Source organism: Colletotrichum acutatum (genome assembly GCF_030867785.1).
Source record: "Colletotrichum acutatum strain CBS 112980 chromosome Unknown BDZ83scaffold_73, whole genome shotgun sequence".
Lineage (NCBI taxonomy): Eukaryota > Fungi > Ascomycota > Sordariomycetes > Glomerellales > Glomerellaceae > Colletotrichum > Colletotrichum acutatum.
In genome coordinates, this window is record NW_026849067.1 from 119,661 (window position 1) to 147,574 (window position 27,914).

At 52.7% G+C, this 27,914-nt stretch overlaps 7 protein-coding genes across 7 annotated transcripts; 5 read left to right on the forward strand and 2 right to left on the reverse strand.

Annotated features, from left to right (window-relative positions):
* The first annotated feature begins 250 nt into the window (after positions 1-250).
* On the forward strand, positions 251-2,744 carry BDZ83DRAFT_742422 (2-isopropylmalate synthase). The gene is made up of 4 exons (XM_060513112.1): positions 251-423; positions 501-645; positions 704-2,241; positions 2,296-2,744. Coding segments are annotated over exons 1-4 (1,863 nt in total). The 5' UTR covers positions 251-421; the 3' UTR covers positions 2,474-2,744.
* Positions 2,739-5,335, reverse strand: BDZ83DRAFT_675202 (major facilitator superfamily domain-containing protein). Its single transcript, XM_060511147.1, has 5 exons — positions 4,788-5,335; positions 4,582-4,667; positions 4,312-4,512; positions 3,730-4,243; positions 2,739-3,662 (listed from the first exon to the last, which is right to left on the reverse strand). Exons 1-5 carry the CDS (start codon positions 4,905-4,907, stop codon positions 2,916-2,918), a joined length of 1,668 nt encoding a protein of 555 aa, XP_060362927.1. The 5' UTR covers positions 4,908-5,335; the 3' UTR covers positions 2,739-2,915.
* A 3,354-nt stretch (positions 5,336-8,689) lies between these two features.
* Positions 8,690-11,575, forward strand: BDZ83DRAFT_675206 (uncharacterized protein; the record flags this gene model as incomplete). The annotated part of the gene is made up of 1 exon (XM_060511148.1): positions 8,690-11,575. A coding segment is annotated over exon 1 (2,718 nt), but the record flags the coding sequence as incomplete, so codon positions are not given.
* BDZ83DRAFT_627943 (uncharacterized protein) lies at positions 11,572-20,720 on the forward strand. The gene has a single exon (XM_060508669.1). The coding sequence runs from the start codon at positions 11,661-11,663 to the stop codon at positions 20,559-20,561; it is 8,901 nt and encodes a 2,966-aa protein (XP_060362929.1). The 5' UTR covers positions 11,572-11,660; the 3' UTR covers positions 20,562-20,720.
* Positions 20,721-21,093: 373 nt separating this feature from the next.
* BDZ83DRAFT_582071 (C6 zinc finger domain-containing protein) lies at positions 21,094-22,880 on the forward strand (the record flags this gene model as incomplete). Its single annotated transcript, XM_060505520.1, has 3 exons — positions 21,094-21,153; positions 21,375-21,491; positions 21,627-22,880. 3 exons carry the CDS (start codon positions 21,094-21,096, stop codon positions 22,878-22,880), a joined length of 1,431 nt encoding a protein of 476 aa, XP_060362930.1.
* A 492-nt stretch (positions 22,881-23,372) lies between these two features.
* Positions 23,373-24,532, reverse strand: BDZ83DRAFT_582091 (Pyruvate/Phosphoenolpyruvate kinase-like domain-containing protein; the record flags this gene model as incomplete). The annotated part of the gene is made up of 3 exons (XM_060505522.1): positions 23,373-23,923; positions 23,980-24,035; positions 24,099-24,532. The coding sequence occupies 3 exons, from the start codon at positions 24,530-24,532 to the stop codon at positions 23,373-23,375; spliced, it is 1,041 nt and encodes a 346-aa protein (XP_060362931.1).
* Positions 24,533-25,374: 842 nt separating this feature from the next.
* BDZ83DRAFT_582037 (uncharacterized protein) lies at positions 25,375-27,561 on the forward strand (the record flags this gene model as incomplete). The annotated part of the gene is made up of 3 exons (XM_060505515.1): positions 25,375-25,844; positions 25,899-26,794; positions 26,852-27,561. The coding sequence occupies 3 exons, from the start codon at positions 25,375-25,377 to the stop codon at positions 27,559-27,561; spliced, it is 2,076 nt and encodes a 691-aa protein (XP_060362932.1).
* Positions 27,562-27,914: the final 353 nt, after the last annotated feature.

Consider the following 27,914-nt stretch of genomic DNA (forward strand, 5'->3'; position numbering starts at 1 on the left):
TGAAGTGCTGGGAACGATTCATTTGGATTGGACCCCTTGAAGTTGAACCCGGACTTGGACCCTTGTTGTCAACACAGACCAAGCATCAAGACCACTGTGTCACTGCCACGTTGCCGCCCCAGGTGAAAGGCCACGTTATGCAATGTCATAGCTGCATAGTCAAGAACTCTCTTTTCCCTTGTTAATTCTTCGTCGGAAGCTCGGATGATAGACCCGTATCTAGAACACAGGGCATTTCTCGCCAGATTGAGCTGATTGATACATATACCTTCAAGTGCCAGTGGGACCAATTATACATGCAGGATGTGAGCATCTCAACTGAACAATCTGATTAACAAACTCCAACATCATTAGTCATATTGTGCTGTGAATTGTCGTGCTGACTCCATTTTCAATTTTCCGAAGATTACAATCAGCTAAGATGTACGTGCTTCCCAATTGCAGCGCATTCCCTTTGCTCTTCGTGACAGCTGGCTTACTTTCAGCTATTGTGAAAACAGGCTTCCCGACCCACATACCAAGTACACAGGATTCCAGCAAATCCACAATCCAAACCGAAAATGGCCCAACCGGGTTTTGACGAAGCCTCCGGTCTGGCTTTCAACTGATTTGCGTGATGGCAACCAATCTCTCATCAATCCTTTGGTTAGTTTAACACATGTGCTTGGGACTCAAACTTATGGGAGGCTAATCTTGTTCATAGACCATTGAGCAAAAGTGGGAATATTTCCAGATGCTCGTTGAAATCGGTTACACCGAGATCGAAGTCTGTTTTCCGGCCGCATCCCAAGTCGAGTTCGATTTTACGAGACGTCTGATTGAGACACCCAACATCGTCCCTGACACTGTACGTCTGCGGGGGCTTTCTCCTACGCGAGAAGATTTCTTGGCTCGCACCGTCGCCGCTCTTCGTGGCGCCAAAAGAGCGTCCGTTTGCACTTATATCTGCGTCAGTGACAAGCAGCTCAAATATCAGGGCTTTACGCGAGAGAGAGCACTCGAGCAGGCCGTTAGATCTGTTCGGTTCCTGCGATCTATTACCAAAGATGACCCGGAATCGGCGGCTGTAACGGACTGGACCATGGCCTTTGGCCTCGAGTCCTACAACGAAGCCGACCATGACTACGCTGTGCAGATCACTGAGGCTGTCAGAGAGGCCTGGGAGCCCACCGTGGAGGACCCTCTGGTCGTGGTTTTGGCGACTAGCACCGAGGTTGCTACTCCCAACGTGTTTGCAGACCAAGTCGAGACCTTCCGAGCGTCTCTATCTGACCCCGAAAAGATATCCATCTCAATTCACACCCACAATGACCGTGGATGTGGTGTTGCTGCAGCTGAGCTGGGCATGCTTGCAGGCGCTGACATGGTCGAGGGATGTCTGTTCGGCAACGGAGAGCGCGCTGGCAATGTTGATCTCGTCACGCTGGCCCTCAACTTGTACTCGCGCGGCATCCACCCCGGTCTCGACTTTTCAAAGCTGTACGACATCAAGAGAAAGTATGAGAAGCTCACTGGTTTAATCGTGTCTCAGCGTATGCCTTATACTGGCGAATTTGCGCTTCAGGCATTCAGTGGCAGCCATCAGAATATTATTCGAAAGGGCATTGCGCAACGAGTCGAGGCCGCCGAGAAGGGAATTAGACCTATTTGGGACATTCCATACCTCCCTCTCGATCCTGAAGACTTGGGCATTCCTCTGGACACAATCATTCGAGTTAACTCACAAAGTGGCAAGGCTGCTGCAACTTGGATTCTCAACAGACGTTGGGGCCTTGACATGCCTGTCGAGCTTCAGATCAACTTTGGAGGCCGAGTCCAGATGATGTGCGAGGCCCTTGCGCGAGAGATCTCCCACCAGGAGGTTATCAACCTCTTCATTGCCAGCTACGCACTTACCCCAAGTGAGAAGCACGATAGTGCCTCCAACATCGGCAACATCTCCGTCACTAGCGATGGCACTCTGCAAACTGTTGTCGGAATGATCAATCCTGTCGACAGCTTCGCCATTCGTATCGATGGAACTGGACCCGACATCGCCTCCGCTGTTGTCAAGGGCTTGCACTTCATGAAGGACGTCAACGCGGTGGCCAAAATTCATCACACCCAGCAGCTGTCTGAGCGGTTCAATGGGAAGTACTGCGTCCTGGCTACCTGCGTGGAGGGGATAAGACCACATGGGGATACTTTATCGATGAAAACGAGGAGAATGCCCAGGCAATGGCGGTTGTTTCGGCGTCATTGGTAAGTTATTCTCTACTTCGCCTTTCCCTTTTCTGTCACTAACATCACTTATAGCACATGTACCGTCGCAAATTGTCAACCTTGCCGCTCAAGAAGCAAAATACTATGGCCAAAATCGCGGCCGCAAGTGCAACTCAGACAGCGGCAACAGCTTAAGCGCTGCGAAAGGGTTGATGATGAGGAAGTTTCACTCCTGCATGGATGTCTCGGTAAACAAAGTGCTTGCCTGTAAATAAAGTTGAATGTCATAAAGTCATGACTAGAAAAATGATCTAGTAAGCTTGGAAGCGTGCACATTTGATGATTCTGGCAACAGCTCGGGATCAGATGGGGAATTAAGGTACTAGATTGATCGAAAACTCTCGCGTATGATCACCTTGAAAGAATTCATAGTCGTCAATTCATGAGACATGTTACAAATGCTTCCGCAATGGACGATTTTGGGCAATAAACCTCGTCGGATAACTCTGGCAGACAATTGAGAGAGATGATACGAATTTAACATAGGAATGAAAGTATATTGAGCCAGTCCACCAAAGAAGATAAAATATCATGAACAAATGATAAAACTAATCAGACCCAAGCGTGCGTACATGTAAGTATAAACAAACTGCATAAAACAACAGACCCAAGATGCTACTTGTACACTGTGACCTTCCGAAGTTATCTATGAATTAATCTTTATCCTTCTCGACGATAGTTTCCGTGGTTGTCTCGGTGTTTTCTCTGTCTTCAGGCTCGGTCACTCCACTACCGGCTGATGTGACGGGCGAAGGTGCACAGTTTTCTGCGTCTTTGGGCCTCTTTTCCAAGATCCTCGTCCACTTGACTAAAAGTGATGCGACTGTCATAGCAATACCAGCAGCCAAAGCCATGTAAAAAACTTGAACAATAGAAAGGTTGTAAAGTTCGAGAACCTTTGGTAGCAATGATGGATCAACGATATGGCGAAGCTCGGTTGCGCCACTTCGGATGATCTTGTCCACGTCGACTCCTTGGACTGGGCGGAGATTGCCCTGAAGCTTGTTAAGAAAGACTGCCTGCGCAATAGCAAGACTGATCGCACTGCCCACCATGCTGCTGAAGAGCATCATTGAGATGGCGGTTGGTGACAGCTTGGTCTCGACAGCGTTATGGGCCACAACGATGGGCTGCTGAGACGCCAAAGCAGCAAAACCCGCCAGTGCCGAGAATCCCATGATACGGGAGTCAGTACTTGCCATAGTAATGGTGCTGAAAAGACCAGATACGATGGCCGTTAGAGTACCACCGAGAAGCATAACTGGGTTCGCGCGCCCGATGGTGTTCGCCAGAAGGCCTCCTGCCATCACACCAACAGCGGAGCAAGCATTTAGGGGTAAAAGTAGAATACCAGAGCGTGCGGCTGAGTAGCCTTTGATAACTTGGTTCCAGAGCGGGATCTGCGGTGTGTGAGAACTTGGCTCAAGGCATGTGTGAGAGACGCCATCCCGACGAGATTGTACTTACGTAGTAGTCAAACAAAGCCATAGCCATACCAGCCGTTACAGCAAAAGCTGCGGCGAAAGAGATGCTGCGGTTCTTGAACAGTGCCAGGGGAATGACAGCTGCCTCGCCCTTTCGGTGCTCCCAGAATACGAGCGCCACGAAGAGAGCGAACCCCACTGTCAACATGCTGATGGACTCTGCGCTGTTCCATGCGAACGTGTTGCCTCCAGACTGAACGACGAACAAAATGAGAGCAATGGCCGGAGTCAAGATGAGAATGCCGATGCCGTCAATCAACTTCAGCTCTTGGAAGATCGTTTTCCAAGGCTTTCGGTGGGTCCTGAGTAAGAAGAAAACGACTGCACCAGCCACTGTTCCCATGGGTACATTTATCAGGAAGCACCATCTCCATGATGCGTTATCCGTCAGGGCGCCACCGATGAGAGGGCCGGTAATCTGGCCGACCAACTCCATAGCACCCAAGACTCCGATCATGAGTGGGAGGCGGGCAGGTGGCAGAATTTCGGTTACGAGTCTGGCATCCGGACAGGCTAGTCAGCAAAGGATGTTCTGAGCATTATGTTGAACGACACCTTGACGTACACCAGTGAGGTTGATACAACTCCAGAACAGCCTAGGCCAGAAAACGCTCTACCAACGATGCACATTGTAGATGTGTTCGCTAGTCCGGCAAGCAGACAACCGAGCTCGAACAGGAAGATTCCAGCAATGTAGACATGTTTGTGTGGCACTACTCGGTTAAGGGCGCCAAAGACAAGTTGAGATGCTGCTGCAGCCAAAAAGCTGAGTCGTCTCTGTCAGTTCGTGGTCGAGACTGAGTTGGGTGCATAAAAAACCAATTCAAACACGTACTAGGCAGATCCGAGCCAACCAACATCACCAAGACTTCCGAGATCGGTCGTGATTTCAGGAGTTGCTACACCCACAATTGTGCCATCCTATAATTCGTCCTACGTTAGCGGGTTATCACTTGGGTACTCAAAAGAAGAGTCTAGTAGTATTCAATGCCATGTACGCCCATTTCATAGGTTCGGCTGGAAGGAAATCCATGTACTCACCATGCCAATCAGCCCGACAGTGACGGACAAGGCAACGCACACCGCCAGTGCAGAGAGAGGTATTCCAAAACATGTTCGCTCTGTTGTCTCCAGTGAATCCGTATCTTTGGAGGTCGTCATCGTGCCGATTTCTGTGAACGAGTGTTTTGGTATGGTAAAGGAGTGATATCAGTTTAGGCAGCCACTGTGAAGGGATTGAACTGGAGTAGGTTGGTGGCAGTGCGTTGAGACAGATGCAACATGGAGGTGGAAATTTGGCACCGGTCCCGTGGCAATGGATGTCTTGTCCTAGAACTCCAGATATGACGGTGGGACGGGGTCAAACTTAGAGTCATTCAAGGATACATAAGAGGCCCAGATGGCACCCTGACAAATGGCATGTCGTGCTCGCTCCCGTGTTCTCGAAGCATCAGCCGGATCCCGACCAAACCGCACGTGCGGATACGAGTGTTCCAAGTTTGAAGTGTGGCAACGTTCCTTCGCCCTGGAAACCCGAGACTGTCGGCATAGCACAAATCTCCGTGGCCACTGGCGGACTCTCAAGCACGAGTTGGAGTTATTCAGCCCAACTTCGGCTCTGCATTGCTGCCGCGAGGGCCGCATATAGATTCGATGTAACTCCTCTCACGTCTCTCGTGCAGGATCCAGGAACCCTCAGCATTCCGATTGTTTGGTCTGGGTCAGCAACATCTGCAGTTGCTTGATGACCCGGCTTACCCGTGGTGGTATTGCTTTTACCACATTGGCTGTGGGTTGCTGGGAACGATTTCTTGCAGCAATCTAAATCCCCTGTCGGGCTCGTCCTGCGTTTGAGCCACGCCGCAGCCAGGGAATATTGCTGACCTTGCAGCTTGGCCCCACGATCCGGATCCGTCTACGGCCCCACCTCACTTCCAAAGAACCCGGAATCCTACTTAAGGAGTTTTTCGGCTGAGGTTCGTCTGATCATAGCAACACGACCGGGGTAAGCTCCGCAGAGGCTCACTCTCGCGTCGAAGCCGAAGAACGCGGAACCTTGCAGTCATGTCAAGCCAGGCTGACGGGCGATGTGACCCTGCTTTTCGGCGAAAAGTGCGATGTCTCCTATTCGCTGAATTGCATGTACGCACCACATGACATAAGTCTGGGACCCAAGGTGGAACTCGCAGTGACATGCCGGAGATTGAAACAAGGTCACGACTCACGATCCATACATACTGGCTTACTGAGCTTGCGTAGGAAACTGGAGTCACTGGACCCCCGAATACCACTGCTATCGATTCCTTCCAATCCCTCACATTTGTGCGCAATGATGACTGCACTGCTCATCGAAAGGATCAGTCTGCCGTCTTAAGGTTTGGGCAGGGTCATTCACGTTGCCCTTTTCGGCTTTGAGCAACAGACGCCGACGGCCAAGACTCCCTGGTAACATGCTCTTCAATTTCCATCAACACCGAGCGTTGTTTTGGCAGTGTCAGCGTTTGTGATATGACATGAGCAGACGATACTGACTAGGGGAGTGGGGGAAGGGACGGAAGTTTCAATCACTCGGATAATTATTGCATGAAGCCACTTCACCACGAGCCTGGATTCGTAGTACTATGGTATTCTTCGCTGAACCTCGTTTTTCGACTCTACCAGTCCATATGTCCTAATACGAATAATCAACGATCCTTTGGTAGGCTGTATTATCAAATTACTTTTCACCATACAAAAATGAAGTCTACTTCGAAAACGGTGGTGGTCTCATCCCAAGCCCTTCGAGAAGCTTGTTCCAGACTCAATTTACAACCCAACTCCTTTCTCAAAACTGCATGGGCAATCACGAGCCACGTGCACACAGACTCCGACGATGTGAATCTGGCAAATCTGCATCAGAGCGATAGTCATGAAGATGGCCTCTATGTCACGATACGCAACATTCACAGTGGTCCTGATTCCGTCACGGTCGGTGCCGTCTTGCATCAAGTGAGCCGATCTGCAGTAGCGGAAGGTGCTGGTGTTTCCCTGAGACTCAACGATTGTCCTACCCGGTTTCTCGTCACAGAGGATGAACCACCTTCGTCAATCGCCCAAATTGCTCCCGAGGAGGTGAGTAGAATCGAGAGACGGCATGTTAGTACTACATCACTAACCACTTTCCAGCTTTTCTACACACTTGTGCTGTCTGGTCAAGAACTAAATCAGTGCCACATCAATGTCTCCGGTCCAGCACATGAGCAAAAGATGGAGGCTGTGGCAGCCACTTTCCGAATCATCTGCCATCAACTGCTCAGTCCCAGTATTAGCTTGGATTCAGGGATCGACCAGATTGACCTGTTGCCTTTCCATGAGGTAGCGCAGCTCTCCAGGTGGAATAACAACACTCAATCAGATAGTCAAGAGTGCATTCACGCCATTGTCACTGCTCACGCGTTCCATCGCCCCAGAGACTTGGCGCTCTGTGCTTGGGACGGTAGCTTCACCTATGCCGAGTTGGACTACTACTCCGAAGCTGTAGCCCGCCACTTTGTCGCCAAGGGATGGGGTCAAGGCGCCTTTATCATCTCCAAGATGCTGAAATCGCGTTGGAGTATGGTTGCCATGCTCGCTATTCTCAAAGCTGGCTGCGTCTTTGTCCCTGTGGATCCTCGAGCTCCCGCAGACCGTGTGACTGCAATTGCCAATGAGGTCTCGGCCAAGTGCCTCATCACCAACTTTGTCGACGAGACTCTGCCAGACTTTGGGAATGATATTGAAATCATGGGAAACCTCCCGCAAGTAGCTGAGATCAGTATTATCGACTCGGAACGACTCCCTCAGGTGGCAGCCACCGCTCTCGCAACTGCATTCTTTACTTCTGGAAGTACGGGTGTCCCCAAGGGCGTCCTGCACGAGCATCAAGCCATTTGCAACGGCATCAGAGACGTTCTTCGACCCTTTCACATCGACCAACACACCCGATGCTTGCAGTTTGCTTCTCCAGCCTTCGATGTCACAATGTCAGAGACTTTGACGATCCTTTACGCTGGAGGCTGCATATGTATTCCCAATAGTCAGGAGGTTGTTGATGATATCAACGCCAGTATGGCGAAGCTTCAAGTCACGCATGCATTCCTCACACCGACTGTCGCCGCGCAGGTCGAGCCGACAATCGCTTCCTCTCTTAAATACCTCATCGTTGGAGGCGAGCCTCTGCGGAAGTCGGAGGTGCTTTCGCTGAGTCCGAAGTTGAATCTTATCAACACCTATGGTGGCACCGAGATGGGTATCTGGGAGACGTCTACACTCTCATTGACACCCGAGAGTGATCACCAAAACGTAGGTCGCACCGTAGGTGCCAAGATCTGGATTGTCCACCCTCACAATCACGATATCCTTCTTCCCATCGGTATGCCCGGCGAGGTCCTCGTCGAAAGTATTGCACTTGCCAGAGGCTACTACCGACCGGTCGACAGACGAGCGTTCATCGACGAGCCCAATTGGCGTAGCAGATTCCCGAACCGTAACACGGCTCGGTTCTATCTCTCAGGAGACCTGGGACAGTATGAAGCTGACGGAACTCTGATTCTACTCGGTCGAAAAGACACTCAGGTGAAACTGAGAGGTCACCGTATTGAGCTGGGCGAAGTTGAACACCATCTGAGCCAGAGTCTTCCCGGCCAAGAACCTGTTGCTGAAGTCGTCAAGGATTTGGCATCATCCAAGGGCTCAGCTACCCTGGTGGCCTTTGTGGTGTTCCCGGGATCTGATAGAGAACAGCCCAGCGAACAGCAACTCGCTGCCGCGGCAGAAGCTAAGGCGCGAGTTACAGCCGAGCTCTCCCGTTTCTTGCCCGCCTACATGATTCCAGCTGTTCTCATACCCATTTCCTCGGTACCTCTAACGGTATCTGGGAAGACTGATCGTCGCGTCCTCAGACTATTGGCACAGCGACTATCATCAAGCCAATTGACAATCCTTCGTGGTGCCCAGGGGGCTGTTGAAGCACCGGAGACTGAGGCGGAGCAACAATTGCAATCAGTCTGGTCTTTGACCCTCGACATTGAACCCACCTTGATCGGAAAGAATACTTCCTTTTTCGAGCTTGGCGCAGACTCCATCGCTGCAATGAAAACGGCCAGCGCGGCTAGAGCCATTGGTTTGTCGTTGGGCCTGTCGGATTTCTTCAGGTACCCAAAGCTTTCCGATCTAGCTAAATTTGCATCAGAAGTATCGACAGGAGTATTTGAGGAGCAGGTGGCGCCATTCTCACTTGTTCCGCTTGATGCTGCTTTGGAGTTACGCCGGGAAGCTGCTCAGCAATGCAACACCTCTCCCGCGGACGTCGAAGACCTCTACCCATGCACATCTCTGCAAGAAGGCCTGATCTCACTGTCGTCCAAGCATGACACCTCAGAGGCCTACATCAGCAGGAAGGTTTTCAACCTGCCCAGCCATATCAACATGTTCCAATTCGAGGAGGCATGGAATATCACGGCCCTCGCACATCCCATTCTCCGCACCAGACTTGTCAACACCGCGGACCAAGGGATGCTCCAGGCTGTGGTCAGAGGCCCTTTGTCTTGGAGCTTCGGAAACGATTTAGATGCGTACTTGGCCGGAGACGCGCAACAGCCGATGACCTTCGGCACGCCGCTCTGCCGATATGCCTTGATCGACATGGACTCGGGGGTGCAGAGGAGCCCAGTCTTCGCCTGGACCGTTCACCATTCCATTTACGACGGAATGTCAATGTCCATCATCCAAGACGCTTTCTGGAGAGCTTACATCGGCCAGAACGTTGCCCCTTCTCCCCCTTTTGGTAAATTCATCAAGTTCGTCAAAAGCATCGATGCCAATGCTTCCCAGACTTTCTGGAAGTCCTATCTCGATGGGCCAGACTTGTCATTCTTCCCGTCGGTCCCATCTTCCATCTCTACGCTCAAGCCTGACTCGACCGTGGTGCGCGATTTTCCTTGGACTTGGAAGTCGACAAATGGTCTAAATGCATCTACACTCTTGAAAACGGCGTGGGCTATAGTTGCGGGCAGGTATTCCGGCTCTCGGGACGTCATCTTCGGAAACACTTTGAGTGGCAGGAATACCCCGGTTACTATTCCCGGCCTCGATGTTATCACCGGCCCAACCATCGCGACCGTTCCAGTTCGCATTCGCTGGGAGCCGAAGATGACAATCATGGAACTCCTCGAGGCCGTTCAACATCAAGAGTCCGACATGCGCCACTTTGAGCAAACCGGTCTACAAAATATCTCGCGCATCAGCTCGGATGCTCGAGGAGCATGCCAGTTCTCTTGTCTCTTCTTGGTACAGCCTCCTCCAACTGCCGACCAGACTAGACTGGAAGAAGTCTTTGGAGTCGAGGATCGCAACAAGTCATCAGAATATGATGACCATCCTTTATCGATCGAGTGCGAGATGGGTAAGCATCAACTGCGCGTCATTGCCACCTTCGACAGCCGTGTTCTGCATGAGGAGCGACTAGAGCGAATCGTCACTCTTTTCCAGCAGACGGTCTTGTACCTGAGCAGCAATTCCCAGTCCCGGGTTTCGTCTCTGAACCTGGTCACAGATGCAGATGTTTATCAGATCCAGGAGTGGAACGCGATACCGCCAACGGTTGTCAGGAGGCAGGCTCATGACTTGTTTCGCCACCAAGCCAGGCTGCGTTCGTATCACACTGCCCTTAGCTCTTGGGACGGTGTGATGTCTTACGCTCAGCTTGACGATGCGTCGGACCGCCTTGCAGGTCATCTCCATGCCCTCGGAGTTGGCCCGGATGTCTTGGTCCCCATCTGCTTCGAGAAGTCCATCTGGGCTGTCGTCGCGATGCTGGGTGTCTTGAAGGCTGGTGGCGCTTTTGCTGTCGTCGAGCCCTCCCATCCTCTCGACAGGAAAGAAGTCATTGTCCGGCAGCTCGGCGCCAAGGTTGCTGTCGTGGCGCCATCCACTGAGTCACTGTTCCCATCGGGCTGTGTTAACACTCTTGTCGTCTGTGACGCTTCCATCTTGAAGCTACCACTCCCCAGAAGGCCCTTACCGAATGGCAGCCCAGAAAACGCTATGTATGTCATCTTCACATCCGGATCGACGGGCACTCCAAAGGGATGTGTGACGGAGCATTGGGCTTTCTGCTCCGCCATGTTCGAGTTTGGTCGTGACAGCGGGTTGCGATCCGACGGACAGGTTCTGCAATTCGCTTCCTACAGCTTCGATACCAGCTCGGAAGAGATCTTCTGTACCCTCTTTGCAGGTGCTACCCTCCACATTCCGTCGGAAGCATCACGAATCAACGACCTAGCCGGTGAGATCCGTCGGACAAAGACCAACTGGGCCGAACTCAACCCCAAGGTTGCTTCACTTCTCACTCCTGAAGAGGTTCCATCCCTCAAGACCATCATCCTTGGAGGCGATCGATCTCACGGAAGTGATGTCAGCCGATGGCCTGAGAGCACCAATCTCCTCAACTCATATGGTTGTACGGAGGCATCGGTCACATCTACCCTTATTCCTCTCAACCGACGCAGCAACGAGGAGCCTCCCATCGGCAAAGGTGTGGGCTGCAACCTTTGGGTCGTTGATCCTGACAACCATGACATGCTCGTTCCTGTCGGTGCGCCGGGCGAGCTTCTGATCGAGGGGCCGGGCCTTGCTCGTGGCTATCTCGGGGATCCCGAGCGCACCGCGAAGTCATTCATCTTCGACCCGGCTTGGTCCAATGACGGATCGGGAAGACGACGTCGCTTCTACAAGACTGGTGATCTTGTGCACGCCAACGACGAGGGTGCTGTTTTCTACCATGGTCGCAAAGATACGCAGATCAAACTCCGAGGCCAGCGCGTCGAGCTTGGTGAAATCGAGCATCAGCTGGCTCAGGCACTCCCAGAGTTCGATGTATCTGCCGAGATCGCCACGATGCAGGCCAACAGTCAGGCTCCAGATACCCTCGTCGGGTTCATCGTCTTCCCCAACGACGAGGAGCAGTCTGCCGAGGTAACTACATGTCTAGATGCTGTGACTGTGGAGAAGCTGGCTACCATCAGACCCAAGCTCATCGCAGATCTCTCGCGCTCTCTGCCAGCTTACATGGTCCCAACTCTGTTTGTTCCCATGAACAGAATGCCCTTGACAATCTCAGCCAAGGCAGATCGGCGAAAGCTTCGTGCACTTGCGCAAGGACTGAGTCCTGAAGACCTTGCCCTCTTGCAGGGAACCTCGGATGTCAAGGAGCAGCCGCAGTCCCAAGCTGAAGTCAACATGCAGACGGTCTGGGCTGGAGTTCTTGGCGTCAAGGCTGAGACCATTGGTCTCGACGACAACTTCTTCCGAATTGGCGGAGATTCAATTACTGCCATGAAGATGGTCCCGGCTGCACGTCAGTTCGGTCTTCCCATCTCGGTTGCCCACGTTTTCCGCGCTCCCATCTTGAGGGATCTGGCTTCTCAAGCCGCCGCGAGTGACCAACAGTCTCAGATCGAAAAGATTCCTGTTTTCTCTCTCATTGACCAAGGCGAGAAGGAATCAATCATTGTTGAGGCAGCCAAGCAATGTGGTGTACGACCTGAGGAGGTCGAGGATGTCTATCCTTGCACACCTCTTCAGGAGGGACTCATGTCGCTTTCCGCGAAGCAGCATGGATCGTACATCATGCGTCAAGTCTTGGTACTGTCGAATGATATCCGCATGGCCGACTTTCATCAGGCTTGGGAGCAGGTTGTCCAGGCGCACCCGATCTTGCGGACACGGATCGTCAGTGTTGGCTCCAACATGTATCAAGCCATCACCACTCGGTCACTCTCTTGGGACACCAGCATCGACCTTGACCACTACATCGCCCACGACGACTCTCGTGAGGTCGAATTTGGGGCACCTCTCAGCCGATATGCCATCATCCCCTATTATGACCGATTCTTCTTCGTCTGGACGCTGCACCACTGTATCTATGATGGCTGGTCGCTCCCACTTCTCCTCAGCGACCTCTCAAAGGCATACAATAAGAACTCGCGCGGAGACTCGGACATTCCAGGATTCAATGCCTTCATCAAGCATCTGAATGGGTTGGACAAGACCGAATCAGACACCTTCTGGTCGTCTTACCTCGAGGGGCCGAGTACCACTTTCCCTGCTTCACTCCTCCCGAACCAGACTGCCCAACCTAGTGCGACGCATGACCAGAGTATGGGTTTCTCGGTCAACGCGATTGATGGCATCACTTCGTCTACCATTCTACGCGCTGCTTGGGCTCTGCTCACGCGAAGCTACACTGGCAATTCGGATGTGGTCTTCGGCATGACAGTCAACGGCCGCAACGCACCTGTTCCTGGCATCGATCGAATGAGTGGCCCGACCATTGCTACTGTTCCTGTCCGTGTCCGCTGGGATTCGAACGGAAGCACCACCATTCGTTCCTTGCTCGAGTCAGTGCAGCAAGATGCCACAACTATGATTCCCTTTGAGCAGACAGGCCTGCAACACATTTCTCGTCTCCATGAGGACGCCCAAGCTGCTTGTCAGTTTGGTACCCTTTTCGTTGTCCAACAGGACGACAGTGAGGAAGATGAAGCTGTCGCGAGTATCATGGAGCTCTACGACGCTTCCGAGGACACTTCGGCCCAGTTCACCACCCAGCCATTGTTGGTCGAGTGCGTCATGGAGGCTTCATCGAAGACCGTTACCCTTCGAATGAGTTACGACCCGAAGCTACTGGACTCTTTCCTCGTTTCTGGAATGGCGCAGCAGTTCAAGCACATTCTCTCGCAGCTCGTCGTAATTGAGCACCTCGACAAGCCAATCGGTGATCTCCATCTTATCAACCCAGTTGATCATGAGCAGGTCATCAAGTGGAACGAGGGACGAGTCAATCCCATTCACAAGACTATGCACGACCTTGTGGGTGCTGCCGCCGTCGTCAATGCCACACGACCTGCCATCAGTGCATGGGACGGAGAGATGACGTACGCGGAACTTGAGTCTGCATCTTCGCAAGTTGCCGGTCGACTTCGCAGTGTCGGTGTTGGTAGCAGTGGTCAAGGCGAAATGGTATTGTTGTGCTTCGAGAAGTCTCGATGGGCCATCGTCTCGGCACTCGCAATCCTCAAGGCTGGCGCGGCTTTTGTTGCTCTTGACCCAGCCCAGCCGGATGACAGACTTGCAACGATCATAAAGATATCGAAAGCTCGTCTTGTCTTGACTTCCAAGGGCTTAGAGGAGCGTTTGACTCGACTGTTCAAGAACACACCCAATGTTTTATGCACCTCGGAGCTTGTTGCTTTGGCAGACACCGCCGCTCCATTTGTTAAGCGGCACAGAGCTTCTGGCAGTGATGCCCTCGTCAAGGGAGTCATCTCGTCGCCTGAAGATCTTGCCTACGTTATCTTCACTTCCGGCAGTACTGGCGTCCCCAAAGGTGTCATGATCAGTCACCGCGCGGCATCTTCGAGTATGATGGCTCATGCTGAGCGATTTGGGGTCGACTCCTCCAGTCGCACGTTACAGTTCTCATCACTGACGTTTGACGCTTGCATCTTTGAGATCTTCACAACGCTTGCTACCGGCGGCTGTATCTGTATGCCCTCAGATGCTCAACGTGTGGATGATCTCGCAGCAGCTATCAACTCCTACTCCATCAATACCGTCATGCTTACCCCGTCCGTTCTGGCGCTGCTGTCCCCAGAAAACACGCCTTCACTTCGCTCCATCATTTTCATCGCCGAGCAAGTCACCGACAACGATATATCACGGTGGTCTAGTCAATGTCGCATCCAGAATGGTTACGGACCTACAGAATGTACAGTTGTCTGTGTCGTCAACCCCGATCTTCGGGACGGAGGTCGCATCGGTCACGCTGTTGGCTGTCGTGCCTGGGTCGTCGATGCTGACAACATCGACAAGCTGGTACCAATCGGGTGTGCTGGTGAGCTCCTCATTGAAGGGCCCAGTCTTGCCATTGGTTACCTGAACGATGCCGAGCGCACGGCAGAGTCTTTTATCTTCAGTCCTGTTTGGGCACTCAGCGACGAGCCTTCGGCAACGCGCCGTTTTTACAGAACGGGTGACATGGTACGGCAGACAAGCAACGGCTCCTTCATCTACCTCGGACGCAAGGATACTCAGGTCAAGCTTCGTGGTCAGAGGATCGAGCTTGGGGAGATTGACTTCCACATTCGCCGCGCTCTGCCGTCGGCTACTGTTCGTTCAGACATTGTCGATCTCCAGCAGCAAAAGGCTGGCAGTAGCATGCTCAAAGCCCTCGCTGCCTTTGTCGTCCTTGAAGGCGTCGACGTGAACATCGAGAGCAACGCCGGTATAAGCGCTGGTTCACTCAAGCAGGTCGGAGAAGCTGCCTCAACCGCTGTCGCTGAGCTGGCTCGCTCAGTGCCACCTTACATGGTCCCTTCAATCTTCATCCCCATCTCCAAGATGCCTCTCACGGTCTCCGGAAAGACGGATCGGCAAAAGCTCAAGGCCATCGCAGCCAAGATCCCCCACAAGCACCTCGACACCTTGCGAGCCCTTCAGCGCGGAGCAACAGGCGACGGACCCAAGGTTGCACCTCGTAACGATGTCGAACGGCGCATGCAATCCGCTTGGTCAACCGTTCTCCAGCTGGACCCTGAGAGCATTGGCATCAATGACAGCTTCTTCCGTCTCGGTGGAGACTCCATCTCTGCGATGAAGCTTGTCACAGCTGCGCGATCAGTCGGCATCTCCATCACTGTGTCCGACATCTTCCAGACGCCCGTTTTGGCGAATCTTTGCCGGTGCAGTAGCAATGAGAGCGATGAGATTGAGGTCATTGCACCATTTTCCCTCATCCCAGCATACGACACTCTCATGCATCAAGAGGCTGCCCGGCAGTGCGGTGTGGCTCCCGAGGCCCTCGAGGACTTGTATCCATGCACTCCACTTCAGCAAGGTCTCATCTCGCTCTCAGTCAAGGAGGAGGGGTCTTACATCGTTCGTGAGATCTTCCGCCTTCGAAGCATTCGCGTGAGCCGGTTCCAGAAGGCGTGGGAGTACGTCGCAAACATTCACCCCATTCTTCGCACCCAACTGGTGCACCTGGATACCTATGGAACTCTCCAGGCCGTAATCAGCACGAAACAGGCAATGCGATGGCGCACGGCATCCTCTTTGGAGGAGTACCTTGCCCAAGATGAGAAGGAGACAATGGGTTTGGGTACGGCTCTCAGCAGGTACGGTCTTGTGTTGCCGACCAATCCGACAGATGATGCTATCTTCATCTGGACTGCTCATCACGCCATGTATGATGGTTGGTCGATGCCCATCATTAAGGAGGCCGTTGCCACAGCGTACATGGAAGTGATGCTCCCTGAGGCTCCTGCTTTCAACACATTCATCAAGCACATCCAGGGAGTTGATGCCACCGCTGCTCAGTCATTCTGGAAGTCTTACTTTGACGAGGCAGGCGCTTCTCCTTTCCCTGCCGTTCCTCATGGATCTTCTCTGGAGTTCCGAGCCGACAGGTCAGAGAGAGTGAATCTGTCTTGGAAGTCACAGCAACGCGATGGAGTTACCGTCTCGACTCTGCTACGTGCAGCATATGCCATCGTCGTTGGGACGTACACCGGTTCCTCTGATGTTGTCTTTGGCACAACATTGAGTGGCCGCAATGTTCCTGTCCCTCGTGTTGAGACTATCGTTGGCCCAACTATCACAACTGTACCAGTCCGCTTGTTTTGGGATGCCAATATGACAGCAGAGGAGCTCCTCCATAACGCCCAGCGCCAGGCCACGGAGATGATGCCTTTTGAGCAGATGGGCCTGGTCAACATTGCCAAGATCAGTGAGTCGGCCAAGAGAGCGTGTCAATTTCAGAGCATCTTTGTCGTCCAGCCTGAGAGAGACGACGATAGCCCTGCTTGCGAGAGTCTCTTTGGTGACCAGCTCAGCAACGCCTTCAGGAGCGATGAGACTGCTTCTCCTCAGACTTACCCACTAGGCATTGAAGCGACGGTCGAGGGCAATGAGCTTGAATTGTCTGCCACCTATGACAGTCGCATCATTGATCCCCCGGAGATGCGCCGCATCTTGCACCAGATCGGGCATGCCGCCTCACTCCTCGACCAAAATCCCAACGTTCCCATCTCGGCGTTGAACCTGGCCGGCAGGTCAGACTTGTCTCAGATCCAGGCATGGAACGCTCGTGGTCCTCCAGCTGGAGCACGAGAGGCCGTGTACGCCATCATTGGTCGCAACCCATCCTCGGCACCCGCTGTCAGTGCCTGGGATGGCGACTTGTCATATGCCGATTTGACCAGACTCTCCAATGGCTTGGCCCATCGCCTCCGCGGCATGGGAGTTGGCATTGGCGCCGAGACTGTGGTTGCCTTTAGCCACGGGAAGTCCAAATGGATTCCAGTCATCATGCTTGGTATCCTCAAGGCGGGCGGTGCGTTCGTTGCTCTGGATGCTGCTCAGCCGGAAAGCCGTCTCAAGTTCATCGTCGAAGAAGCTAGGATCAGCGTCCTTCTCACTTCACCTGAGCTGGCAAAACTTCCCTCATTGGCAAATCTATCTGTCACTCCAGTCTTCCCAGCGTCACTGGAATACTCGACCGAGGAGAAAGAGACCACGCCGCCACCTGCTCACAGTGTCTCTTTACCTGACTCCTTGGCGTATGTTGTCTTCACGTCTGGAAGCACGGGTGTGCCAAAGGGAGTGATGGTGTCTCATTCTGCTACAGCCTCCAGCACTTTGGCCCACGGCTCCGCCATGGGAATCACTTCCAAGAGTCGAGTCTTGCAATTCGCCTCTTACACTTTCGACGCCTCTGTGCTCGAGGTACTTGGCACACTGCTCGCTGGGGCTTGCGTCTGCATCCCATCTCCGGAGGAAGCTTCAGAAGATCTGAATGCAGCAGTCCGGAAGTACGGCGTCAACTTCGCTGCTCTCTCCCCCCGAGTTGCTTCTCTCCTTCGTCCCAAGGAGGTCCCGGCTATCAAGGCAATTGCACTGGGTGCTGAGGTTGTGACAAGCTCAGATATTCAGCGATGGGAGGGCCGCCGTGTCAGTAACGGCTATGGCCCGACCGAGTGCACCGTTGTGTGCGTATTGGAGTCCAACAACCACAAGCCTGGACGCATTGGAAGAGGTGTTGGCTGTATCTGCTGGATTGTGGACCCCGAAGATCCGAACAAGCTGGCGCCCGTTGGTGCGCCTGGAGAGCTTCTCATTGAGGGACCATGCCTTGCTCGCGGGTATCTCCACCAGGAAGAGAAGACCCGCGCCGCCTTCGTACAGGACCTTGCCTGGACTCAAGCTCTACCCAATCCTAGCAGCAGGGCCAGACGCTTCTATAAGACTGGCGACATTGTAAGGTACGACTCAGACGGTGGCATCTTGTTCATTGGCCGAAAGGACAACCAAGCCAAGCTCAGGGGCCAGCGCATTGAGCTCAGCGAAGTTGAACATCATATGCGTCGCGCTCTGCCTGAGTGCCACGTCGTTGCCGATATCGTCAGCTTCCCCCAGCAGAAGAACGACTCCATGGCCTTGGTCGCCTTTATCGTTCCTTTGAGCAGTAGGGCATCGGGCAACTCCCTTGGAGCTATGCTTCCGCTCGACGGCGAAGCAGTCAAAGCCTTCGCTCAATCTTGGTCGAAGGCAACCGTGGAGATGTCTCATGCAGTGCCGCAGTACATGATTCCAACGCTCTATATCCCTCTTGACTCAATCCCGCTCACCTCGTCGAGCAAGGTCGATCGCCGCAGGCTACAGGCCATTGTCGCAGATGTTACTGTCGAGCAACTAGAACTTCTTCGTGGCGTTCAAGGTGTCAAGGAAGCTCCTCGCTCTTCTCTAGAGAAGAGCATGGTGTCTGCCTGGGCACAGGTCCTTGGACTTGATACCAGCAAAATTGGCATCCGGGACAGTTTCTTCCGTCTTGGAGGTGATTCCATCACGGCTATGCGCCTGGTGCCAATTCTGGCTGAGGTTGGTCTCACGCTCCGTGTTTCTGATGTCTTCAAGTATCCCGTCTTGGCCAGTTTGTGTCGTCATCTCCAAGGGGATGAAGATCGCACAGATGGGTCGTCCTCGACAGATGAGTGGTCGGATCTTGGCGGTAGTCAAGATCTCACTCCAGACGCTGAGCATACCGATGATGAAGCCCTGCAAGGTGCCATCGCCGACAACATCGCCATTCGTACCGAAGTGTCTTCCACGGCACAGGCTTCTTCAAGCAGTCCAGCCGAGTACCACATCACACCTGCATCAGACTTCCAGGCTCTTGCATTTGAGTTCTCTCAGCTCCGAAACCGCGGTTTCGTCAACTACTTCGTCCTCCGCTTCCTCGATCGCTTTAGTCATGAATGCATCCGCAACGCCTGCACACAACTGGTTCAGCATCACTCGATCCTTCGCACCAAGCTCAAGCTCGCCAACGGCCGGCTCTGGCAGCTTGCTGCTTCGAAATCCTCCTTCCAGCCCGCTTTCGAGTTCTTCCGCGTTACTTCAGATGACGTTGTCTCCTTCACGACACGCTTGATCGAGACTGACGAGGCCCGTCGCTTGGACTCGGATGAAATTCCTACCAAGTTCTTCATCGTCGAGTCTGCCTCGCAAACCCAACTCGTCATGAGACTTGCTCACACGCACTACGACGGCCTGTCCTTCCCACTTCTCCTTCAGACGCTTTCTCAGGCCTTGAAGCGTAGTGAGCTAGCTCCAGAAACCTCATTCGCCAAGTTCTCTTCCAGTATCCAGGCTCTTCCTTATCGGCAGTCCTTGTCATACTGGCGACGCCTCCTTGACGACTCGCAGATGACTCCAGTCATCACCCCTGCTGCCATCACCGCCAATGACGGAATTGAGGGTCACATTACTCGGCTTGTGACCTTGCCAAATCTTTCTCAGGCCAGCGTGACTTTTGCCAGCGTTCTCAAGGCCGCCTGGGCCATCGTCCTTGCCCAGCACTCGGGTCTATCTGACGTTGTCTTTGGTTGTCTCGTGTCCGGTCGCTTCGCTCCGGTCCCTGGCATCGAGTCTGTGGTGGGACCTTGCGTCAATCTGTCTCCTGTCCGCGTCAACAACATCTTGAAGGATACCAGCACGCGCACTTTCCTGCAAGCCGTCCACGCTCAGCACACCAAGAGCATGGAGCATGAGCACGTTGGATTCCGTCGCATCATCACGGGAGCCACGTCGTGGCCAGCCCGAACTTCATTCGCGGGCGCGTCCATCGTCCAGCACCAGAATATCCCATTGGCCGCCGAGCTGAACGAGACAACGCCTGACCTACCTTTTGAGCTGAGCGCCAAGGGAGGTACCTCGAACGCTGCTGCTATCTGGATCATCACGACTTCCCGCCCCTCGGAGGGCCTTTTGAGTATTGAGCTTACCCACGCCCTCAATACGATCAACCACAACACCGCCGAGACTCTTCTGCAGGCACTGTGTGTCGCTATTGAGCACTTCGGCCACCACTGGGACTCGGAAGCACCGCTTCCTGACACTCGAAGCCAAAAGACCAGGACGAACAATGCGCCACTCTTGCCGGGCGGCCCATCTGGCAATGATGATGAGTCTGTCGCGTCTTCCGACATGCAGAGTCCTGACAAGCATGCACGTGCCGTCGTCATTCAGGCGTGGAGCTTGCTGCAAAAGGCCCATTCCCGAGACACATCGTCAGAAGAAACCCCTACCTCCATGTTCGAGGTGTGGAATGACAACCTCGTCGCTGTGGCTTTGAAGGGCATATATGAAAGCCTGGACGTGTTTCTCGATCTTGAGCAACTTCTTCAGCATCCGACGATGGAATCGCAAGCAGGCTTGCTTGCTTCTCTGGGCTTTTGAGATTTTGTCCTTGTAATTATCATGTTGTTCTTGTATCTCTGTTTAAAATGTCTTGGTTATCTCCCGAAAGCAGTGCTTGACTGTTAGAATAGCATTTGGTACTCTCCGCGGTCGATAGGAGCTTGGCGTAAATTTATTTCTTTATTGACCTTCTTTGGATCCCGCAACTTCGCGTTCCAGTTGAATTATCCGTTGCGCCACCTGAAAACAAGCCTTAAATTGTGGAGTTGTGAAGACTGAACTCCAGTTGTGCTTGTTCATAAAGCGCGACCATACCAAATGGGGATCGTGTTTCGACAATGCCAAGATGTACGACTTTATGCCGCTTTTCCGGCCGTATCCCGACGGTCTTTCAACGTTAATGATGGCCCCCAAACACAGCCACAATCAGGAAAGTATCGACACCACATCTCCATCTGCCTCAAGATATCGCCAGTGTGTCTCTGTCTTGAGGGTTGCTGCAGTGTGTCTCGGCCCCTACGCACCACCGTCCGACACGATTCGTTTTCCCCAGTCCAACCGAAAACTGACAATGGTCTTCTTGGGCCGGCCGTCAGAGGCGTGCTACCCCTGTCGCAAGGGAAGACTCAGGGTTCGTACTCCATCTTGTTCCTCCTAAATCCCCCCTCCGACTGGTCCGCTCGTATCTTCAGCCCCAAGCCTTGATCCGTCAGTCCCTTTGGCGGTCTGTACGACACCACGGCACGCACACTTCTGTGCTGTTATATAGCGCGTTATAACAACCAACATGAACCACACTCTTCGGATATGAGCCAAGGCTGACATTTGTCTCTTTCCGTTCTCGTTCTGCAGTGTGATCGCCTGCAGCCCGGATGTACCCAGTGCTCCCGAAAGCAGATAGTTTGCCCCGGCTACAGGGATCCTTCAGAATTCTACTTTAGAGACGAAACCGCCAACGCTGCTTTTAAGGTCCAGAATAGGAAACCAAGGAGGCGTTTGCCCGCCAAAACGAAGCAGCAAACGCAATCGGTAGCGGAAGCAGATGCGCAGAAGCAACATGCAAGTTCGAGCGGTACTCCAACCGTTGCGGCCACACCAAGGCAGGCTGTTGGGACTTTGGTCAACCACTGGTCGCCATCAAGTTCATCGTCTTCAACTCCACCCTCCGACGGTGAGGTGGTTCGCTATCGATCAATCTCGTCGCCTATCGAGGATTTAGCACGCACCTATTTCATGACCGACTATATTGCGACTTCGCCATTTGATTATTTACCTAAACTCTGCCCTTATGGGTTAATAGGAAACGATGCCATGTCAGCGTCGATACTGGCTGCCAGCTTTGCAAGTTTGTCGCTAAAGATATCGGATCCAAAACTCATGAAGCTGGCTAGAGTCCAATACGCCAGCGCACTATGTCAAACGAATCAAGCACTTAGCTCTCCGAAACTTGCAGTCGAGGATAGCACTCTAGCTGCCGTGCTTCTCCTGGGACTGTTTGAGGCCATCGTCTTTTCCGGGCAGCAGTCTATGGATAGCTGGAACCAACACACGCTTGGATCCGTAGAGTTGTTGCGTTTGCGTGGAAGTCGTCAATTCGAAACCGCCCTCGGCCGCAAGCTTTTTGTTCACTCTGCAAATAACATTCGCACGAGTTGCGCCCACAGCAAAACGCCTGTTCCGACCCGATTCATAGCGCTATACGATGATGCGCAGCCGTATCTTGATCACAACGATCCTTTTCTTAAAGTCACCCCTGTTCTCGACAGGGTCGCCATGCTACGGTCAAGGATAGCCTATTTGGAGGAATCAGAGAGACATGACGTCCTTGTTGAAGCTCTGGATTTGGACGCGGCGACAGCGAAGCTTGGGCAAGAAGTCTCGGCGGAATGGAGGTTCACGGCAAGGGACCCGTATGAGAGGGCACCAATGACATACAAGGGCATGTCTTTCCGCTATCCTTCCCTTCGAGCGTTGCGGTACTGGAACTCCTTGAGGATCATTCGCATGTTTCTCAACGACCTCATTTGGATGCAGGCATCCTTGATCCTCGCTCAGGGGCCGATATCAGCCAGTGCGGACTGCTTTGCCATGCAGGAGGCCGCGACACGCAAAATCTCGACTCTGGTGATCGAGGTACTTGCCAGTTGTGGCGAGTATCTAGAGACAACTGAAGACCGGTTTTCTGTGACAGCGAGATGCTTGATCTGGCCTTTATCGGTCATTGCTGAGATATCCATCACGCCCCCAGACGCTCGACGATTCGCCCTCGACTGCTTAGGCCGGCTAAGCCGCGACGGCCGTATCCCACAACCGATTGAAGTCGCAAACACAATGATGGGCCTCCAGGCAGACTGGTAAGTACTTATCTCACCTGTCACACTGCTCGAACCATTCTTGTTGAGTTCTCGCCCAGGTTTTACATGTATCTTCTTGGATGAAACCTGTGAATATTTGTATTATTTCCAGTATTGACTGGTAAACAACTCAACTCACACATAAGTCAGATGAACCTGGATTAGAAGTACGTGTACAGTACCTATACTTCAATGCCAGCATGTCTGGCAGCTGTCGGCAAGCCACAACCTGGGCTGCAACCGGCTCGAGACTCCTGCAATTTCTCAATTGAAAGAACTATCGTTCACTCGAACCTGTGTCAACAGTAGGCTATTGCCAATGTTGCGCGCAAAATAGCAGTGCACCATGCACATTACTGAGAAGCACGAAATATACAGCTTTTGCTCTAGGTAGGTCATTTTCAAAGGCAAACGATGTTAAGGCAGGGTCAAATGGAGTTCGCTAACTCTCACATAGAAGATGTAAATCATGGATGCAGGAAGCCGAGAGCCTCTTTTATTCCTCCCACTGGTGGCCATTGGCTCCATTCGTGCGCCCCTCATATTGGTAGCGCTCCTCAAACTTGAAGTACTTGTTGAACCCGATTCCCTCGCAGACCTCGGCGTAGGACAGAATCGTCGGGGGCTTTCCAACAGTGAAGGAACCTTTCAACGCCTCTAAAGCCTCACGAGTACTCTTCAACTTTGCAGCAACCAAAGTCCACGGGTACGCAACTCCGCAGTACCCGAGCTTACCCAGGTCTTGCGCAGACAAGTTCTCCGTCTTACCGCCCTCGATGATGTTGGCAAAGACAGGGAAGTCGAGATCCTTCCGAAGTCGTTCCATGGTCTCGCGATTGGGGAGCGCCTCAACAAAGACGGCATCCACTCCAATCTCAATCGCCTTCCGGGCTCTGGTGAGAGCTTCGTCGTATCCGTGGATGAGACTGTCGGTCCGGGCCATGATCCACATGTCCACCCCCTCGTCTCTGGCGTCGACTGCGGCCTGCCATCGGGCGTAAGCCTCGCTTCTAGAGACCACGCTCTTGCCAGCAGTGTGGCCGCATCCTGCAGAATTATTAGACATATTCAGCTTCTCCATCACGGGTCATGTTTGGCCATACTCTTTGGCCAAGACTGGTCCTCTATCATGATGCCCGCAGCTCCAGCGGCCGCAAAGCTGCATATACAAAGTCAGCGCGATCACTGTATCTGTTTCTGGGCGAGCGAAAATCAAGCCTACCCCTCAACGGTTCTCTTCACATTCATCGGGCCGCCGTATCCAGTATCACCATCCACAAGGACGGGAACTTTGACTTCCCTGACAACTTCCTGAACTTTTGCAGCGACTTCCTGGAAAGCGATGTATCCAGTATCTGGGAGACCAAACGCAGAAGCCATGGCATACCCGGCAAGGAAGACCAGAGGGAAGCCAGCCTCTTCACAAAGTCTTGAACTCAAGGCATCGTAGCTGCAGACGTGAGCAAGGATCTTTGAAGGGTCTTCGTGCGCCTCTTGCATCAAGGCTCGAATCTTGGTTGCCTGGAGGGACGGGATCCTTCCACGACAATTATCTAGGTCCACTGTCGCTTTCTTGTCGCGTCTTTCGATGGTCGGGCCATTGCTTGCTTCGAATTGAAACGGGTAAGGAGTGGTATTGACGATGGACTTAGACATGTTTGACTGTAAGAAATCGCTTCAATGAGAATCTTCGGTAGCTGGCAGGTTATCGATATTGATGCTGTTGTAACGCTTGCATCAAGCGATTTTCCTGGCTTATATACACAGAGTTCTACTCCCCCCGGTTCTCGGAGTTGAAGACTTGTAGCATCCTCCATCAATGTGACTTTCGAAGCCTCAAACGACGGCAAGCACGCCGTGTGACACTCGACTTGTGCCTGAATCGCAGTCTGATGGAACAGTGCCTCCGAATGGCGAGAGGAGCAAAGTTCGGATGATGTCAGCGCAGACAGCGAAGACGGACCGAAGCGGATAATCACGGACTGTCGCGGGCACTGGCGCTATCTAGCGGATCGGGGCGGGGTTCCACGGCAGTTGTTTTCCTTGCTTCACCAAACCTCCAGAACACCAGCATCGAGAGCGGGCACCCGTTATTGTGTCCTAGATCTTCCAATAGGCTCATCGGGTAGGGGTAAGAGAAGATGACAAGCAAGACTTCATGAATGATTGAGATGTTTGGGGCTGACTTGTCCAGCACCCAGTCGAATCTCTTGTCTCGACTTAATGGCTGTTGCTTAAGTTGAGTCGCCATGAGCAATGAGCCGGGAAATAAGGCCAATACAGGGCCGTCCTCAGTCCGATCACCACGATTCAAGCGGACGTACGTTGCTTGCGACACCTGTAGGTCTCGCAAAGTGAGATGCATTATGGGAGATGAGCCCCCTTGCGCCAAATGCAAACGTGAGCATCGCGATTGTCGATTCGATCGACGTCCGAGAACCTCGAAATATAGGGATCCGCCAAATTGGAAAAGTTGCCGAGCGACTGAACATGCCATTATGCCGCAGCCTACTGGCGTCAGTCTGGCCAAGTCACCACAAAACGTTGATACACCAGTCCAAGAAAACTTGCCATCAGCGGCCCCTCTGTCCAGAGCAGTCACCGAAGACCTTAGAAGCGGGTGGCGTCAAAGTTCTTTTCGTGATAGTTCACTTTCAGAAAGGGTTGTCTCCAGTCTTGTAACCGGCTCTAATGACGCTCTTGATGTGCTGTCCGATGCCGCAAATCTACTTCACCATGCTACAGTATCTCCATCCTCTGGTCCCCCTTCAGCACCGCCAGCACACGCCTTGCAAGATGTCCCCGTCGCTGTACCCGCTAGAGAACAAACAGGAGGTCAGGTTGGGGTGGGTTTCATCATTCAGGCTCTATCTGAACCAGGCAACGATACCCTTGATATGTGGGACAAGTGCAGATTCGTCAGACAGGGCTGGTTCACATCGCAAGAAGCCGTCACATACATTGATCTGTAAGGTTTAACTCTTTGGGCTCATTGTAGCCAGCTCTCACTGACATCGACCAGTTTCTTCAAATATCTCTCTCCACTATCTCCTATCATCGTCGACCAATTTCGGAACCACACTGCTCACTCAAGCCTCGATTACGAAGAACCCATGTTATGTTGCACTATCCTGATGATTTCATCCCGGTTCTTCCTATTGCCGGGAGCAGGTGGCAGTTCCAGGAGTCATTTGATACATAATCGACTTTGGCAATTTTGTGAGCTAATGATCAAACGCATTATTCTGGGTCAAGAAAAGATTTCCACCGCCAAGATGAGGATAATCGGCACAATCGAGAGTCTGCTGCTCATCTCGGACTGGCACCCTCGAGCCATCCATTTCCCTCCGGACACAGAGGGCTGGGATGCTTTGCTGATTGATCTAGATTACGACCGAGAGAACCGGAGACGAACTAATGATGAGGAACCCCTCCTTCGTTGGCGCAAGGATGTTTTTGAGCCTGCGAAAAGAGCGAGCAGGATGTCGTGGATGCTCCTTGGCCTTGCTACGAATCTTGCCTACGAGCTTGGAATATTATCAAGCGACCAACGCGCAAACTATACAGCGTCAAAGGTTGCAGATTGTCGCAAGTTTCGGGCTCAAAAGCTCCTTTATGCCTACATGACTCAAACCGCAACGAGACTTGGGTATAGCTCCGTCTTCCCCGAAAGTGTGTCCATCGCAGCCTCGCGATCTTCAATGAAAGACATGGGCGATTCTTCACAGGTCTCATGGGCCTCATACATGGATATCTACCTCGAGTTCACCCGTCTCTCCAAAGTAGCTTCGTCAATGTTCTTCCAATCTGTAGAACATTTGGAAGGCTTGCTTCAGAGCGATGGCTACCCAGATCTGTTGGATCATTTCCTGAGCTCTCTTTCCAAATGGAAGGCTTCATTTGATGCAAACTGCAAAGGTTTGTTTTTCCATCCCCCTAACACTTCAGATGGCTAATATGGATACATAATCATAGCCGGGCCTCTGAGAACATCACTATCTATCGAGTACTACCACATCAGAGCTTGCATAGGTGCCATATCGGTACAGGCAGTCGTACGAAGAGCTGCGACAGCCAGAGCAGATGGAATTGAAAAGGACAGTCTCGCCGGCTACATGACTGCCCAGGATGCAAGATTTTTGCAAGAGGTCGTGTCGGATAGCAGCGAAGTGCTGTGCATTGCCACCCAGACATCTTTCCACTTACATCTTGCATACGCACCAGCAAGTGTCAGAATCAGCGTGATATCTGCATCTGTTTTCTTGCTAAAAGCCCTCAGTCTCGGATCGCCAGCGACAGATGCTCCTTCAGCCTTACGGACGTTAGATCGATGTGTGACTGCGTTGGGAAGGTACCCGCCCGATGACATGGATTTTGCACTGAGATACGCCCATCTCATTGAGCAACATACCCAATACCTGAAGTCGAATCTCTTGTGTATATCTGAACCCCAGAGAGCGCTCAACGATACTCGAGACAGCCTGAGTGGATTTGGGCTCACGCTGCCAACTCTTCCGCCTGACCAAAGTACCAATGATGGCGTATCTATGTATCAGAACGGGATCTGGCGGGCTCTGCAATTTGACTTGAGCATTGCCCCTTTCAGTGACAACACAAATCAGCTTTACCAGGGGTTCGACATCGACTCACTCAACTTTCTATGGAACCTCCCAGATATCAGTTAGAGATACACGGCCAAACACCTTAGTACGCAAACCGTTGGTCTGAGAACGTGTCGCAGTGATCTCCGCATGTTCTTCTAGTGTCAGCTCCTTGCAAGGCATCCGTGACTGTCCGTGTTAAGCCGCGTTAGTCCGTCGATGTCGGTTAAATCTTGCGAGGAGTGTCCAAGATCCTCCGTCGCCTTGTTGACACCTGTCTAAGTCCTCTGAGCTCCGTCCAGCCATCGTAGAGCCTTTGTCGCCTCAAACAGCCCATCATTGGCCTAGCTGAACTACGCGCTTCCGGCTAAGCGTTCCGTACATCTTTTCGAGCATGTCGCGAAAACATACATGTACACTACTTAGCGGGTGTGTGC

What these genes read in the sequence shown, in the direction of transcription:
- BDZ83DRAFT_742422 (XM_060513112.1), top strand. An exon ending in AATCTCTCATCAATCCTTTG is followed by an intron (nt 646 to 703) that starts GTTAGTTTAACA and finishes TCTTGTTCATAG; the next exon opens with ACCATTGAGCAAAAGTGGGA. An exon ending in CGGTTGTTTCGGCGTCATTG is followed by an intron (nt 2,242 to 2,295) that starts GTAAGTTATTCT and finishes CATCACTTATAG; the next exon opens with CACATGTACCGTCGCAAATT.
- BDZ83DRAFT_675202 (XM_060511147.1), bottom strand. Translation starts at nt 4,907, where the DNA reads ATGACGACCTCCAAAGATACGGATTCACTGGAGACAACAGAGCGAACA. An exon ending in GGTTGGCTCGGATCTGCCTA is followed by an intron (nt 4,513 to 4,581) that starts GTACGTGTTTGA and finishes GAGACGACTCAG; the next exon opens with CTTTTTGGCTGCAGCAGCAT. An exon ending in GTTGTATCAACCTCACTGGT is followed by an intron (nt 4,244 to 4,311) that starts GTACGTCAAGGT and finishes TCCGGATGCCAG; the next exon opens with ACTCGTAACCGAAATTCTGC.
- BDZ83DRAFT_627943 (XM_060508669.1), top strand. Translation starts at nt 11,661, where the DNA reads ATGCAGGCCAACAGTCAGGCTCCAGATACCCTCGTCGGGTTCATCGTC.